The sequence below is a fragment of the Dipodomys ordii genome, unplaced genomic scaffold (genome assembly GCF_000151885.1).
Source record: "Dipodomys ordii isolate 6190 unplaced genomic scaffold, Dord_2.0 Scaffold56, whole genome shotgun sequence".
In the NCBI taxonomy this organism is placed as follows: Eukaryota; Metazoa; Chordata; class Mammalia; order Rodentia; family Heteromyidae; genus Dipodomys; species Dipodomys ordii.
In genome coordinates this window covers 382858-400239 of record NW_012267272.1, presented here as the reverse complement: position 1 = coordinate 400239, position 17382 = coordinate 382858, and the positions used below count along the sequence as shown (strand labels likewise).

Here is a 17382-nt window from a genome sequence, read left to right as displayed (position 1 = left end):
TCAAGGTGAGCGCTTTACCACTTGAGCTACAGTGCCACTTCCGGTTTTCTGGTGGTTTATTGGAGATAGGAGTCTCACGGTCTCTCCTGCCCTGGCTGGCTTTGAACCGCGATCCTCAGATCTCAGCCTCCTGAGTAGCTAGAATTACAGGCGTGAACCACCAGCGCCCGGCTTGTCCCTGGGCTTTTTTGATAAAGGCTAGTGCTCTGCCACTTCTGGCTTTCTGGTAGTTAATTGGAGTTAAGTGTCTCATTGACTTTGCTGCCCAGACTGGCTTTGAACCTTGATCCTCAGCAATCAGCCTCCTGGGTATCTAAGATTATAGGCGCAAGCCATCCATACCAAGCTGCTAAATTTTTTTGAAATAAATTCACTGATAGTATAGAATTGGATTCTCATGTCTGAAACTGTGGATCCTGAATAGGTGATGAGAGCAAACTAGGAGGTGCACTAGCCTCCAATGGTGCGACTGTGACTAGCACTGGAAATAAGGCCTTTACAGATGGACTAGGGTAAGGCGAAATGATGCTGGATTAAGAACTACCATCCCTATTAGAGGAGAGGCTGGTTTAGCCTGGGGGCGGAAGGCATGCCTAGCCTCTATGAGGCCTTTGGTTAATCCTCAGCATTGATATGGAAAATAAAGTACATACTTACCTGGGCTGGTGGTATATCTATCTCAGTGGTAGATTTCATGTTTAGCGATGTGCAAGGCCTTGGGTTTGCTCCCTAGTAGCAAAGCAGAGACACAAGAAAGGAGGCCATATATTGAAGAGCTTGAGATCATTTCGATAGAGCTACAGGCCACAGAGCACTAAGAATTTTTAGGAGGAAGCCAAGGGTTCTTCCCCAGCATCCTGCCATTCGCCCTGTGACCTCGGCCCCAGGAGAGTACAGCCACCACGTGGGGAGTGTTGGCTGCAGTTACCTTTTGAAAAGATCGGGCATTGGGAGTGGAGCATTTGTCTGTGAAAACATGGATAGCTGTGGTCCCCACTGTCACCACGCTGTCTCCAGAAGGACAGGGAGCTGCCATCCATTTCTACTGGGCTGCTTAGCCACTCTGGCAAAATGACCTTAGGAAGCCTGTTCTGACTCCCCTGCTGCTTTTCCTGCCCAGATGGAATCACACCTGTCTCTTTCTTTTCCCCTGGAATTAAATTCCACTCTTGTCTCTGCACCATCAGGAGGGTGGTTTCTACCCTACTGAACTCAGCTCCGCAGCATTTTCTGCCAGTGAAGAGCAGCCACATCAGAGCGCTCCGTAATATCCTACATCGAGTCAAAACCAAGCCCCTATCCATTAGGACATGTACCATTGTATCACGAACCACTGTGAACGTGTGACCTACTTACACTTATAAACATAATAGGTCTTCTTTCCAGAGACATGAAAAGATGTGCATATAAGAATCAAGAGGAAGCCGGGCGCCGGTGGCTCATGCCTGTAATCCTAGCTACTCAGGAGGCTGAGATCTGAGGATCACAGTTCAAAGCCAGCCCAGGCAGGAAAGTTTGTGAGACTCTTATCCAAGAAACCACTAGAAAACCGAAGTGGTGCTGTGGCTCAAGTGGTAGAGCGCTCGCCTTGAGCTGAAGCACAAGGACAGCGCCGAGGCCCAGAGTTCAAGCCCCACGACTGACCGGAAAAAAAAAAACAAAGAATCAGGAGGGCTGGGAATGTGGCTTAGCGGTAGAGTGCTTGCCTAGCATGCATGAGGCCCTGGGTTCAAATCCTCAGTACTACATAAACAGGAAAATAAAATAATCAAGAAATAAGTTTCTGAAAGCCTTGTGGAGGGGATGCGTGTCATTTGAAGAGAATGATCTAACAATTCTCTCTCTCCAAGACTTTGTAGTTATAAATTATACAAGTACCAGAGGCTGGGTCTTATTTGATTCCTAATACTGGTATATAAGCACTAGTAACTCATGTGGGCCACTTGGGGGCATGGCAGTCAGCGCCTGGCAGGACGGCATGTAAGCAGGAAAGGAAGTAAGCACTGGGAGGGGATGGCTAACTCCATGAGGACCAGCCAGTCCCACTTCCAAAAGCTCTCACCACCTTTCAGTGCTGGGACACTGGAGACCATGCTTCTAGTACATGAACATTTGGAGAACAAACCATATCTAAAGTTTCAGTTTCAGTTAACCAATTGAGAAAGCAATTGGAATTGCTTGTAGCTCTGGGGCGGGGGCTAGAACATTTGCCTAGGAAGAGTAAGGATGTCACTTTTAACCCCTGTACTGCCCAGAGGGACAGGGAGGGGCCGTTTAACTATAGCAGTTTGAGTGTAAACTCCAGTAAGTGTACTCATTGGTAAATTTAGCCTGATGCAAAACGTTGACCTTCCTTGTTCTAGCACGCCATATATATTTGCTAGATTTCTCTGTGGGTATTTTAGTATGGAAGTCTTCTGGATCTCTCTGGGACCTACTAGAACCTGAATATTGCTTTGAGTGATGAAGACGCCTAGGAGATAGATCTGGCTCTGTGCCAGTGAGCTGGGGGGGTGGTGGGGGGGTGCTGGGGTCTTGAGCAAGGTGGGACAGCAGTCTGCTGGCCTTGAAGATGGAGGTTTATGGGAAGTTTGATTCTTCTGTCTGCGTTCATATTTCACCAGCCAAGTGTCCAGGTTCTGCTTCATTCATGGTGAGGTTATGAATGAAATGAACTGTAATTTGGCAGCTCATGGCATCAGAATTCTGTCTTTTGTTCCATCAGCTGCCAATGAGAAGAGATTCTCCTAGAGTAAGGAAGCCTCTGGTTTTTACAGTGTGCCATGATAGGAGGACTTAGGCATCTGAACTTGCTACTACTTTTCTTTTCCTGGCATGTGCACATATGTGTGTGCATGTATGTGTGCGTGTACGTGTGTGTGTACGTGTACACAATGTTAGGGATTGAATTCAGGGTCTGGATGCTGTCCTTTAGCTTTTTCACTCAAGGCTTTGCTGTATAATACTGAGCTATATCTCTAGTTATTATTTTTCTCCACTTTGGTGGGTAATTGGAGATAAGAGTCCTGCTGAACTGGCTTCGAACCATGATCCTCAGGATCTCAGCTTCCTGAATAGCCAGGATTGTAGGGTTGAACCAGCTGCTGTATGTAGGCTGCTATTCTCTTTCTTTAAACCAGCAGTTTTCATTGGGTCATGTGCCCCGCCACCTCTCCCTGCCCCGCCCCCTGCCACGGACATTGGGCAAGAGCTGTGGAGACATTTTTGTTTGCCACAACTGGAGAGGGAATATGTGTTACTCATGTCCTATGTAACACATAGGACAACTTTTTGTCACAAAGAACATTCTAGTCTATAAAATGCCAGTAGTCCTGCTGTTCACCCCAGCAAGAAGTAACTACCCTACTTCACATCCCTCAAATTAATTCCCCAACCATGCAGTTATCTCAGCAATCATAGCGACAGACACCATGATACCATCAATTATAAGGCACATCTTGACTTTATGAGCTATAAGAAACAAAATGGGGGAGTGTAGTTGTGGAGGTGGGTAGGGGAAAAACAGAGGAGGATGTAACACTCCTTGATAAGAAATGGACTCATTACCTTGCTCGTGTACCTGTGACCCCTCTGTAAGTATTTTCACAATAAAAAACTTATTAAAAAATGCTCTATCGAGTCATGGCAGAGATAGGGTCTCGCTATCGGCCCAGGACAGCTCAAAACATCCCAGTCACCCTCCTGCCTCACCGCCAGAGACTACACGCAGGCTTACACAGACAGGGATGAAATAGGGACTACCCGCTCAGGGCTAGAACACCGTTTCCCACCACTCCTTCCACTCAGGGCAGGAAGCTAGGACTCACACCAGATACTCTCCTTCCCCTACTATCTCAGCAGTTGCTTTCCAAGTGCAGTCCTGGATCCATCCTCTGTCTCCACTTCACATAGCTGGCCGTAATCCATTTTATCTGATGACCAGGTTAGTCCTGTTCCTAGTCTGACTTCCCTGCTGCACGCTGCTTTCTTTCCTGTCACCCTCCCAAAGTAGCAAGCACGTATTTGTATTTGTTCCCTCATATCAACTCCTGGCTTTGCCAATATCAGTCAGTGGCTTTTTTTTGGGGGGGGGACTGGTCTTGGGGCTTGAACTCAGGGCCAAGGCACTGGTCCTTAACTTGTTTTGCTCAAGGCTAGTGCTCTACCACTTAGGCACGTCACTTTGGCTTTATCTAAGTAATGTATTGGAGGTCACAGTCTCACGGACTTTTCTGCCCTGACTGGCTTTGAACCTCAACTCTCAGGTTCAGCCTCCAGAGTAGGTAGGATTACAGGCATGCACCACTTGGCCTGTTTTTTTTTTGTTTGTTTGTTTTGTTTTCATTTGTTTTTGCCCAGGTGGAAGTTTCAACTCAGGGTCTCATACTTGCTCAGCTAGTACTCTACAATTTAAGCCCTACCTCCCACTTAGTAGTTTTTTTCTGCCCAAGCTGGCTTGTTTTCTGCAATCCTTCAGATCTCAGGCTCCTGAATAGCTAGGATTATAGGGGTGAACCACCTGGCTGTAAGCTTACTTTTGCATAAAAATTCTGAATTTAGCTCTGATTTTATCTGAGATTATTATTACTAGGTTTTGTTTCATGTTTTTTATTGTAGAGGTACTAGGTTTGAACTCATGGCCTTGTACTCACCTAGGCTAATCTTTTACTACTTGAGTCACACTTCCAGCCCAATCTGGAATATGATTTTTTTTAAAAAGCAAAATAATTTTACTCTCAAAACATTCTGATGTGAGCAGGGAAGGCATGATAGTTGCCTGTAATCCCAGCTTCTTAGAGGTGAAGACAGGAGGGTCTCCATCTGGGTAAAAGTGAGAGAGCCCATCTGAAAAACAAACGCAAGAACAGCTAAGGGCATGCCTCATGCTTGCCTGAGTTCAATCCCCAGTACTAGACACACCCACTCACATATGCACACACATACGTCTGGTTCAGTCAGGTTACTACCCATCAGGCCCTGTACTTCTGAGCTGCCCTAAACTTCGTGCATACTTCTGCCTTTCCCCTCAGCCCTTTGCCCTGCTTTAGCCTTGTTTTTAGTGATTATTTCAAGCCCACTTTCCGGGCCTATCTTTCCTGCTCTCCCTTTGTTTCCATTCATGTTTATTTCTTCCCTGTCAAGATCAGTCTAATGCTGGGTGCTGGGTGCTGGTGGCCCACACCTGTAATCCTAGCTACTCAGGAGGCTGAGATCTAAGTATCTCAGTTCAAAGCCAGCTTGGGCGGAAAGTCCTGAGACTCTAATCACAGAAAACTGGAAGTGGCGCTGTGGCACAAGTGGTAGAGTGCCTCCTTGAGCAGAAGAGCTGAGGGACCAGCACTAGGCCCTGAGTTCAAGCCCCATGACCACCATCAACAACAACAACTGATCAGTCTAATACAGACTTCTGCTGTGTGTATGGTTCTCCATTGTATTTGTTGGCCCCAACGTTGGACTCATCTTGAAACAGTGTCCTCAATAAACACATTGCTAAACAGCCAACTAAATAAGGCCTTCCTTCCGTGACCTCTGTTAGCCTTGCGAATCACAGCCCAAATGCTCTGCCCTTCTCTGCCTTAGCCCAGCTGTGGGACTGAGACAGTGGTTTGTGGAGCCCCCATCCATCATTCTCTGTTGGGAAAGGTTGTGTGCCTCAGGGCCAGGGAAGTCCATGCATCATCCGCATGCGCGTGCCCGCTGGGTCCACATGCCTGCGTGTGGGGAGAGGAGTGTGGCACACCCCAGGACAGAGAAGACACTGCAGCCAGACCTGCCTGCCGCACCTTCCTATTTACCACCCCCTTCCCAGTACTGAGCTCTTCACTCCCACCTGCCCTTTTAGAGAGCTCTGGAGAAAAGTCTGGACCCACAAACAATCCAGGTCTGCAGTAAGGAAAATGGGAGGGATAGGATGAGCTGGAAAAAAGCTCTGCTTAACAACCTGTCTTGATTTTTTTTTTTTTTCCTGTTGTCTTGTCCACAGTAGTCCAGTCCCAGCCCCAGGATAACTCCACAGCCACACCAACTAGCAACCAGAACTCTTCCATTCAAAAGCCTACTACTATGGCCAGCATGGCCCCAACATCCAGTAGTTCAACGACCGTCTCAGTGCCAGTCCCAGAAAGTGGCACCAAAGCATCCACAACCCCCAAAATGACGTCAGCTGCAGCTCAGCAGAATCTCACAACACTGTCCTCCAGCCTGGGTAAGAAACCCACTGGGGACAGCCCCACCACCGCCAGCGGCACCGAGGTCAACAGCTCTACGTATCCAGCGTCCTCTATGGCCTCAACCAGCCTTGCAACCACAGGCCCCCAGAGTGGAGACAAAGCATCAACTCTCTCTGGAGACCAGAGTAATGGTCCTGTGGCCACTCAGCCCCTGACCACTCAGGGAGGAGACCAGCTGACCCCACAGGCCGCAACCTCTGCTCCGCATGTGTTCATCACAAGCCCTCCCCCATCGACTAATGTCACTGCAGAGGCCCCAGAGAGCCCTCCTGAGGGACAATCAGGCTCAGTCATGGAGACGACAAGCTCAAGTTCAACATCCAGCCTTGACCTCACCCCCACAATGCAAGGGATGTTCCCCTCACATAGTAAGTAGTGCTTCAGTGTTGCGGGTTTGGTTTCTTCCCAAAGAAAACCTATTTGGTGGTCTTTTTCCAGCTCAGATAGAGGAAAGAGATTTCTCCTGAGCGGTTGCAGATGTAGACTTAGTTTCCTTTTCAGGGCCGAGCAGTGGCCAGCAGGGTGTAGGTGCCAATGGCAAGTGTGTTTTGGCCTGCTCAGGGCAGCACTTAAACAAGCCAGGGTGCATCCCCAGGCAGGACCGTGTGGCAGTGCAGCATGAGGTGGCAGTGCTTTTCAGACTGGTTTGGTGACAACCCACCACAAAACAATGTTATATCCTCACCCAAAATACACATGTATAACACACATGCACAAAACATGTTTTGCTAAGTAGAACTGTTACAATCCAGCTATTTTCTTCTTCTTCTTTTTTTTTTTTTTAATTTTTTTTGGGTCCGGTCGTGGGGCCTGAACTCTGGGCCTGGGCACTGTCCCTCAGCTCTTCAGCTCAAGGGTAGCGCTCTACCACTTGAGCCACAGCGCCACTTCCAGCTTTTTTCTTTTTGCTTATGTGTTGCTGAGGAATCGAACCCAGGGCCTCAGGCATGCAAGGCAAGCGCTCTACCACTGAGCCACCATCCCAGCCCAATCCAGCTATTTTCTATTCCTTTTCTTTCTTCTTTCTTTTTTTTCCCCTCCCTCCATCCCTCCCTTCCCTCCTTCCCTCCCCTCCCTTTTTCGTTTTCTCTCTTGCGTTCTATTATAGTGGGCCTTCTGCTTGCTAAGTGGGCACCCTAGCCTTTTTGGTTAGTTTTTAGTTAGTTTTTCCCAGACCATCCTAGACCACAATTCTCTTACCTATGGCCTCCTACACAGTTGAGATGTGAACCATTATACCTGGCTTATTGGTTGGGTTAGGGTCTTGCTAACATTTTGTTTTAGCTAACATCAATTGTCATCTTCCTCGTATAGCAGGGATCCAAAGTACGAACCACTTTTGTCTTCATCTAGTAAATGAATTCCCAAATCTACTTGTGCATCATGAGTTTTGAAGATTTTCAGTCCACTGTCTGAGAATTTCCAGGTGTGAGCCTGGCATTTCTCAGGTGACACAGGTGCATCCTGCAGGGTACAGCCTTCCACATGGGGAGAGGGTATCCTGGCCCTCTAGTAAGGCTCTGAACTTGGTAAATCTCAATCCTCACTGTGCCATCTGTGGGTACATGATCATGGGTAAATCGTTGAGCCCTTGGCTTTCTTGTTCATAAATAGGTCAATGACCTCTTCCTCAGAGCCTGCTAACTCCAGCTCCTAACTTGGGAGCGACAAAACTGTCCTTTGCTCCACAGGGCATCACCCACTCTCCTCATAGCCTCTTCTCTGCCCATTACAGCACTGCCAGGCACCTCTCAAGGGCCTCAGCAGCCCTTCAGCCAGATGCCACCCAGCCCAGAACCATCTACCTCTGTGGCACTGCAGCCCACCAGCTCTGCAGCAAGAACTCAGGCCACACCTGCTTTCTGGGAGCCCACAGGGCTCAACACTAAGTTGGCTTCAACCGCTCCCCAAGGCTTCAGTACCCCCTCTTCCACGTGGACTGTTGGGAAGAACAAGGTAATTCCTGCAGAGGCAGGACAAGAAAGAGAGCCCGGACCACAAGAAAAGTGTTTCTCTTCCCCGGGCTCAGGGCCATGGCTGGGCCTGTGGGGAACCGTAGTCTATTAGCTCCCTTCTTCCCCCTTGCCCAAGGTCGCAGATAACCACCGGCCACACCCACATCGCCATGTGCTCCACCTTCCTGTTGTCACCATTCACCTGCCATGGGGAGGGAAGAGTCTAGATCTGCTGACTTTGGCTCTGAACCTTCATCTCACACTTAGGTAAAATGTGATCCTGCTGTAAAGCCAAGTGATGACTTGCTCATTCTGAACTTCACGACGGCCAGCTTCTGCGTGAGTAACCCCTGACAGCCCCGGCACACCCTGTGAGCAGCAAGGCAAGCGAGGCAGAGGCACAGGGTTCCTTCTCAAAGGGACGGAGCTGTGGGTTTCCACAGGGATTGTCTCTTCCCGCATGTTACAGCACAACCAATCAAGGTTCACACTTTAAGTCAAGACACATGCACAGAACTGCCACAGGACTAGAACTTGGCTTTCTTTGTAGACTGAACAGTCAGGAGACCCTGCTCCTAGTTGCTGTTTTCCTGTAGCCCTAGTATGACTTCAGTAAGTTGGCCTTTTTGGAAATGAGAGTTTAAAAGGTTTTGCATAGTGGTAAAAGTCCAGCTGCTCTAGAGGTAGACATAGGAGGATTGCAAGTCCAAAGTCAGTCATGTAGTTACTGAGTCATACCTGAAAAACTGAGTGCCAAAGGACTCAGGGTATGGCTTGAGTGGTGGAATGAGAGGTGTGGAGTTCAATTCCCAATACTAACACCAGAAAAAGTCTGCCTAACAAATACTCTGTTCTACTAGTGTTTTAATATTTCTAGGTCCTATACTCTCTAGGTGCCTCAGCTTTCAACCAGTCTACAACCTGAGGAGCCAAGGTTCTATGCTGAACCTATGGTTCTTGGGCTTTGGTGGTGTGTGTGCATAAAAGTACATTTGTAGGCGAGGGTATAACAGTGTATGCAGCTGCCTTCAGACAGGCAGCCTCCAAGGGATAGTGTCACCTGTTGAGCCCTTAAGCTATGACAAGCCCTAGAGCCTAGTAATGGCTCACTGCTGCCCTCTCCTGGCCAGTGCTTGTTTTCATAACCATCCTTAGCCAGAACAGGACTTTCTACAGGTTGGAGAACTTGGACTCTGCCTGTGTTTTCCCCCGTTGTTTTCTTTTGGATGTCCAGGTAAACCTTACAGAAGTACATTTTTTTTTTATTATTAGGGTTTTTAAAAGGTGCAGGATTCTCTTGAGATTGGGCTTTTAGGATAGGCAGACATGGCATTAAGATTAACCTGGAGATAATCATTGAGCTGAATCTGGCAGGATGTGTTTATAAGAAACATTTTCTCCCCTTTGCTTGAGAAGAAAGTCCTAGATCCCTTCTTGATGTTGGTGGGGATTTATAAAGCTTAAGGAAGTTGTAGGGAGAAACCCCAGAGGTTTTTGAGGTGAGTCTTGAGGAAATCCAGGCCTCAAAGTCCTTTACTAGCTGGGCACGGGTGGCTCACACCTGTAATCCTAGCTACTCAGGAGGCTGAGATATGAGAATCTTGGTTCAAGCCAGCCCGGGCAAGAAAGTCTGTGAGACTCTTAGCTCCAATTAACCACCAGAAAACTGGAAGTGGCGCTGTGGTTCAATGTGTTAGAGCACTAACCTTGAGCTGAAGAGCTCAGGGACATTGCCTAGGCCCAGAGTTCAAGCTCCATGATAGTCTTTGACTAGCCAAGTATAGTGGCACATGCTTTTAGTCCCAGCATTTAAGAGGCTGAGGTAGGAAGATCAAGAGCTCCAAATGAGGTGTGTTTGTTTTTTTTGGTCAGTTGTGGGGCTTGAACTCTGGGCTTGGGGGCTATCCCTCAGCTCTTCAGCTCAAGGTGAGCACACTCTACGCTCTACTATTTGAGCCATAGCACCACTTCCAGGTTTCGAGTGGTTTATTGGAGGTAAGAGTCTCAAGGACTTTCTTGCCCAGGCTTGCTTTGAACCATAATCCTCAGATCTCAGCCTCCTGAGTAACTAAGATTACAGGTGTGAGCCACTGGTGCTCAGCTCCAAATGAGATTTTTTTGTTTTCAACCTCCCCCCCACCCACCCCCAAAGGCTTCATAGCTAGATGTGATCCTAAGTACCAGTAAATAAGCAAAAATCCTTTCTTTCATCTTGGCTCCACAATCAGGTCAGAGAGGCAGGAAGAGAAGCTCTGATGACTTGGTAGATGGGGTAAAAGTTGTATAAATTTTATTCCACACCCTCAGCTTCAAAATCATGCTGCTATGTCATTTCTACTTATGGCTGTGTAAGCTATCTCCTGTATATCTTAATGACCCCCGCTATTATACTGCCCCCCTCAGTGGTACCTTGCTTTCCCTGTCAGCCTGTGTGTCAACTCAGCCTTGGCCTAGGAAAGGGTCAGGGACATTTAGGGGGACAGTCCCCCTTGAGCTGAAAGCTGCGGCCATCACCTCCTGAAGTCTTGGCTGGGAATGAGGCAGGTTCAGGGATTCTCTCATTGGTAGTGGTGTGTGCTGTGCAAGGCCTCTCCTGCCCCTTCTATTTGAGAGGCAGGGCATGGCACTGGTTCTGATGGAGTACTTTCAGGAAGGAAAGGTTACTAGGGAGAAGATGAACAGACTGAGAAGCGAGGGGAAGAGGCTGGAACAAAGCATAGAAGGCAGACTGGCCCAGGAGGGAACGTGAGCAGGGGATCTGTTCAGAGTGGCCGGAGGCTGCCACACCGCCGCTCTCATCTGTTCTCTCCACAACAGGCAGGGAGTCCTCCCGATGACAAGCTCGTCTCTCTGCTGTGCCAGTCAGTCAAAGCCAACTTCAATCCGGCTCAAGATGAGTGCACTATAACGCTGGCATGTGTTCTGGAAAGCCAGGCTGTGGCAGTGAAAGGAATAACTATTGAAAGTGAGTCAGGCGCCGGGGCCCAGGCCTGGGTGGGTGGGAATAGGAAAGGAGGTGGTAGTCCAGGAGTCTCACTGTGGGTCAGTGTGGCTCCTGTTTCCAAAGAGTTGTCAAACCATGTATCCTCCCTGGGGACACAAGAGACTGGGACACATGTAGTATGTCCTCTTGGGGACTCATTTTCATCCTCACCATCTCACTTGGAGCTGGACCTGTAGGCAGCAGCTCTCCCTCTCATCCACAGCAAAACTGCTTCCCAAGGATGTGTATGAACGGCTGAGGGACAAGTGGGATGTCCTAAAGGAGGTAAGCAGGCTGTCAGGCTCTGCCTGCAGTGCAGTGCCCTCAGTGTGGAGAAACCCTACACCATGCACGGGCTGAGGGCCTATGGGGACATGAGGGGGAAGGTGGCAGATCCTACACAGATGAGCCCATGAATGAATTGGGTTCACACAGATGGGCCCCAAACTCCACTTTTGGCTATGTAACTTATTTTTCCTGGCCAGGCGGGAGTCAGTGACATGCAGCTGGGAAATGAAAGCCCCATAGATGATGAGGACCACCTCAGCATACCCCTCATCATCACCATTGTCTGCATGGCCTGCTTCTTGCTGCTTGTTGCAGCCCTCTATGGCTGCTGCCACCAGCGCCTTTCCCAGAGGAAGGACCAGGTAAGCCAGGGGAGCAGCTCTATCACTGGACGATCCCTCACCTCCTCACTCTGTGTGATGAAGGGGAAAGTGAGTGGGCCTGGATTCTTCTGGCAGGGAGAGCCTTGCATGCCCACCGAGAGGCCTGCTTGCATCCATCCTGGGAGAGGAAGGCATGGTTGGGAAGAAGAGCAGGGTTTTAGAGGCAGAAAGGCAGGGTCTAAGTAAGCCTCTGGCTCAGTCTGCACTCATAGTGTGACCCTGAGTTAGCCACAAGTTTCTTTGAGCTTCAGAATGGTCTCCTGCATAAATGGGGAGGGGAAGGAGGAAGGAAAAGGAAGGGTGATGTCTTACAGTCTTGCCCACACATTCCTATGGGGCAAGATAGGAGCTTGGAGAAGTGTTTTGGTTTAAGAATACTAAAGAGATGAGAAACAAAAAGTTCTCTTCAAACATCTCTTTCCACTGATGTCACAAGTTTGCCACCTGGGCAAAGGTGAGACCTGTTGGGGAATTTTTTAGGATACAAGCAAGTCTTTCTGAGAGACCAAGTTAAGAAGGAGCAGCCAGTCCCACATATAAGCAATGTCAATGCTTAAGTTTAATGGGGGTCCCTAGGATGAATGGGGGTATGCTATATTAAGACTATATTAAGTCTCATGGCCCTCCCAAATTGCCCTGTCTCCTGGGGTCCCTGTGCCCACGCTAGCAACGACTGACAGAGGAGCTGCAGACAGTCGAGAATGGCTACCATGATAACCCAACCCTGGAAGTGATGGAGACTACTTCAGAGATGCAAGAGAAGAAGGTAGTCAACCTTAATGGGGAGCTGGGAGACAGCTGGATCGTGCCCCTGGACAACCTGACTAAGGATGACTTCGATGAGGAAGAAGATACACACCTCTGACTGGGTCTGCTGACCACCTCCCAACAGCATCAGAGCTCCATTGACACCTGAAGTGCCATTTGGACCGAGGAGGAAAATTCCTCTCTATTAGAGAAGGGAAAGATGGAGAGAGTGGGGACTCTGAGGATTACCATTTCCTAATCCCCCAGGGCCTTAATTTTTTCCTTTTCAAGCAAACAAATCACATTATGTCTAGATTCCACTTATAAAACAATCCTGTAGTGCCTGAGTTCAGAGCTGCTGGAAAGTGACTAAGAGGAAGAGGAGAAAGCCATGTAACGGAGTTTAGAGGTCCTCTATAGAATCCTTTCATTTTGTGGGTGAGATGACTAAGGCCCGAAAAGACTTGCCAGGTAACTTGCATAGGGTCACTTGGTGGCAAATAGTCCTCCCTTTGGTCTAGTGCTTGTTTGTATCATGTCACATTGCTGTGTTCACCCAGGCCTCTCCCAGACAGGGGATGATACTCCAAGGGGTGGGAAGGACAACGGGTCTGTATCCTGTCTTGTGGGATCTGATTGTTCAAAGGATACTCCTTGAATTTCCATGTCCAACCCCAGACTTGTCTTCTAGTGTCCCTTCTACCTTCCACTCCCCACATCTTCACTTACCTTGCTTTACTCACTGTATCTCAGAGTCCCTGCAATTAGCCCAACTCCCCGCCCCCCCCCCCTTTCTGGATTTTGTTTGGTTCTGATTTCCCTGCATTTGCCTAATGAGATTGAGACTTACCTCACACCCTGTGAAAGGTCTGCTTAAGGGATGGGAAGGTGAGAAGGGGCTGCTTCTCATTCCAGGTTAAACAGCTCATGGCAGCCAAGTTGGGACTCAGCACAGCACTAACACTAGCCTATTCCAGGGCAATTCTTGAAGACACTCTCCAATATCTCCTACCAGGGACTTAAAATCTATAGCAACTACTGAAAACAAGATGCCTTTTTTTTTTTTTTTTTAATTTACTGCTTGCTGATGGGGTGAATCCATGAGGAAGGCCTGGTGTCAAAGAGCAATTCTATAGAACAGATCTATCCCAGGGCCTTGATCAGCAAATGCATCTCAATAGACAATCCATTGAAACAGCTACAAGTTGGGCATTATTGTTTTACAGGGAATCAGGGACTTTTCAAGTTGCTGAGTATTGTTTGTTTAATTCAGCTTTCCACTGCCAAAGCTTGAACAATGGAGACTAATCTCACTAATTTGGCTTCTCCTGCCAAAGAGAAAGGAAGGTTCAGAACACACAGTGCAGTGTATCTTACTAACATGACAGTTTCCCACTCTCTGGGCCTACAGCTAGGCTTTGCTCTTCTCTGTTCTTGGTGGGGCCACTATAATTTTCCCTAGCTCCTGGTGGCATCTCAGGGAAACACAAAGCCATTTTAGTATCTCAGCACAATATTGATAAGCTGAGCAGTCAGCTGCCTTGTAGGTTCCTGCAGACTAGACATAGGGAAGTTTCATCTAGTTCCCCTGTATGAAATTTTGAATTTGTGACATATCTATCGCTCCAGGGTGCAAATTCCTTGGAACCAGCTCTGGACTTTGGGGCAGCTTACTTAAAAAAACAGTGGAGTTCACAGGGGCCTGGTCCCTTTTTTATAGCAGTAACTGCTCTAATGCTCTAGGAGATAATAAGGAAGCCCCAGAGTCTCCCAAGAGTTGAGAGATGCTAAGTATGGCAAACCAGGGTCTAAACACGTGCCCTGCTTCTCTTAAGAAGTAGAGATGGGTTAGGATAGAAAGCAGTGCTAGTTTTGGGGTCAATAGAGATCTTGTTATTCTGGAAAGAGATCTGCTTCCTTCCTTGCTGCCCAGCATTTGGTTCTGTCCCTACGGTGTATTTCTGTCAGTGGATTTGGGTGGTTCTGGATTATAATCACCAGCAGTTTGACAGTGAAAACTTTTCCCTCAAATTGGTGAAAGGCTGTAACTGACATGCTTCAGATAAAAGCCCAATGTCAGCAGGAGGGAGCAGAAATGCTATCTGGTAAAGAGGAATGACCATGGCGGAGCCCACAGAGAGCCTGAGGAAGCTTGAGGATGGCCTAAAGTTCCTTATTTACAACGTCTAATTTGTGTTGCTTTTTTTGAGTGCGATTTTAGAATTAGCTACCTGGCCTTGGCTTGCTGTCACTTAAATATCATGGGTCATACCAGCAGCATACTATCGATAGGTCATAGCAGCAGCATCTCTGAGTCTTCTTTCTTCACCTTCACCGGGTTTTCAGTGCTCTGATAATCTGGACCAAGAAGAAGTAAGAGGAACAGGGCCTCATCAAGACTTTACAATCAGTTGTACCAAAGAAATTAGCGCTGTTACAGTGGCAAACTGGTTTCCTCAAAGCTGCAAAAAGCACAGGCTTGAGTACTTTGGTGGGACTACACCAAAAGCATCAAGCTCTTGGGAGAATCCTGCCAGGCACTGAGCATTCCTGCTTACAAAGGAGGTACAGACTAGAGTCTGCTTCAATCTAGGTATTTCCGGTTTTTTTTTCCCTTCTAAAGAAAGCTTGAGCTTTATCACTGGGGGTGGGGAGAATACACTAAAAACTTGGAAGAACAAGTTTAAACACATATTCGTATTTTATAACAATGTAAATATTACAGCCACATATTAATTTTCCCCTCACTGCTTAAAGTGAATGCTTTGAAAAACAGGTTAGTTAAAACAGCTATTTTCCCCCTCTGAACAAGGATGTAAATGTCTATTACTAGAACTGACAGTTTTTTAATGAAAAAAATTACAACTGGTAATAAATATGTATGTATCTTATATATAGGGCTTTAATTTTAAAAAGTCCCAGGACCACTGTAGTGAGGGCTAGAGTCAGTTGCTTAGGCTGGAGTAATTCTGATATCCACAAAGGTAGCAAATTGCTTGAAATCATACAGGCAGTGACAGAAACAATGTTAAAACCTGAGTCCATGAACTTAATGTCCTCTGAAGGTCTGCCACTCAAGGCACCAGAAATTGGTATCATTCCTTCCCCCAAATTCTTGGCAAGATGGGGGAGAGGATGAAGGCAAAAATGGTAATGCTACTGGTCCTTCACATTTCCTCGGGGCATTTGGATCTTTCTGCCCAGACAGCTGAACTGAGCTTGCATTTAGCAGATCCACGGATCAAAGGGAACAAGATAGGAAACGGCAGAGAAGACAAGCAAAACCAGGGTACAACTTTTGTTGCTGCCCCTAGGTGAGTCCCTCAGGTCTACTGAAAACCCAACATTGGGGAAGAGGGTTCCCATTTCACAGGGGTTTTCTTGTTACTAGTGAAATGTTAAGTAGTTTGCCTAGGAGATGGAGGGAACAAGTGTCTTGGTGGACAGGGGTCTGAAGTACACTGGAATTTATAAGAGACTTGTTTGTAAAGACTATATAATTGCATTTTCTTACAAAATATATTTTGGAAAATTGTACACTGTCAATTAAAATGCTTTTGTCTAAGTTTGTTCAAGTCTTAGTATTTTGCTCCAATTGGCTTAAATTCTTTACTTGTGCTTCATCAGTGAAACACATCAGGTCTCTATCACCCCTAACTCCATGCATAAAGCAATCCCGGTCTTGATCATTCCTGATCTGTGATGGTAGAGATAAGGGAGAAGCTGGACAAAGGGGACTCTGGAGGTGGTGACAGTTCACACCACCCCAGGCTGTCCAGGATTTTAACTAAGAGGACCTCAGTGTCTCCCCAAGGCTGTCTTACTCTTATACATTTGCTCTCCTCGGTTCTGCCTTGGATACAACCATGAGTCACCACTACCAAATATCCCCCTGCGAGCTACTGAACTCTGAGCAGAACAGAAACACAGGCCAAGAGACAAACACAAATAAAAATGTAAGATAAGCAGCTCTGTTCTGGCCGTTTTCTGCCCATAAAAGGATCTTTTCTACTTGCCTGTCTGTCCTACAGGTACAGAGGAAGCACTGAGGGGGTGGTACTGTCACCTGCCCCTTCCAGAACAGGGAAACATTCCCAGCGTGCGGGAGGGAAATGACTGCCAGGCTGAGTTGGTCTATTTTGGTTACTAGACACAAAATCTCTCCTTTTGCCTCCATCTTCGTTTACAAAACACTTTCCTATCACAATAATACCTTACAAGGAGAAATGAGAGACTAATTATTCTCTGGGTTTGTATAGCCACTGTAATGAGTCTTAAGCCTTGACTCCATTTTTTTTCCCCTTCCACGCTACATTTTCTTTTCTTTCTTTTTTTTTTTGGTGGGGTTCCGGTCGTGGGGCCTGAACTCTGGGCCTGGGCGCCGTCCCTCAGCTCTTCAGCTCAAGGCTAGCGCTCTACCACTTGAGCCACAGTGCCACCTCCGGCTTTTTTCTTTTTTGCTTATGTGGTGCTGAGGAATCGAACCCAGGGCCTCAGGCATGCAAGGCAAGCCCTCTACCACTGAGCCATCTTCCCAGCCCCCACGCTACATTTTCTACATTCACCTTTCAGTTGAAACATAAAATTCATTTCATCTTTAGGCTACAAAGACTGATGTTACTATGTGATTTCTTTCACCTAGGAGTGCTGACAGGCAGCAGACATGCTGAAGCCGGACTTGGGCCAGGGTATTTTGAGGGTGACTTCATGATTGCGCCAAGAATACAGAAAGGACCCTAACATAAGTGCCAACAACTCCCACAGGACCCTGGCCTGGCTCAGGCATACTGTTCTAG

General features: G+C 47.5%; 1 protein-coding gene across 1 annotated transcript in view; it reads left to right on the top strand.

Annotated features, from left to right (window-relative positions):
• The window catches only part of Podxl (podocalyxin-like), a 41529-nt gene extending 25375 nt beyond the window's left edge, over window positions 1-16154 (top strand). Inside the window, exons 2-8 of the mRNA XM_013021542.1 lie at window positions 5987-6598; window positions 7966-8186; window positions 8453-8524; window positions 11003-11150; window positions 11392-11453; window positions 11654-11818; window positions 12507-16154. Coding sequence (XP_012876996.1) covers window positions 5987-6598; window positions 7966-8186; window positions 8453-8524; window positions 11003-11150; window positions 11392-11453; window positions 11654-11818; window positions 12507-12704 — 1478 coding nt within the window. The 3' untranslated portion in view covers window positions 12705-16154. The remainder of the gene's footprint in view (window positions 1-5986; window positions 6599-7965; window positions 8187-8452; window positions 8525-11002; window positions 11151-11391; window positions 11454-11653; window positions 11819-12506) is intronic.
• The last annotated feature ends 1228 nt before the right edge of the window (window positions 16155-17382 follow it).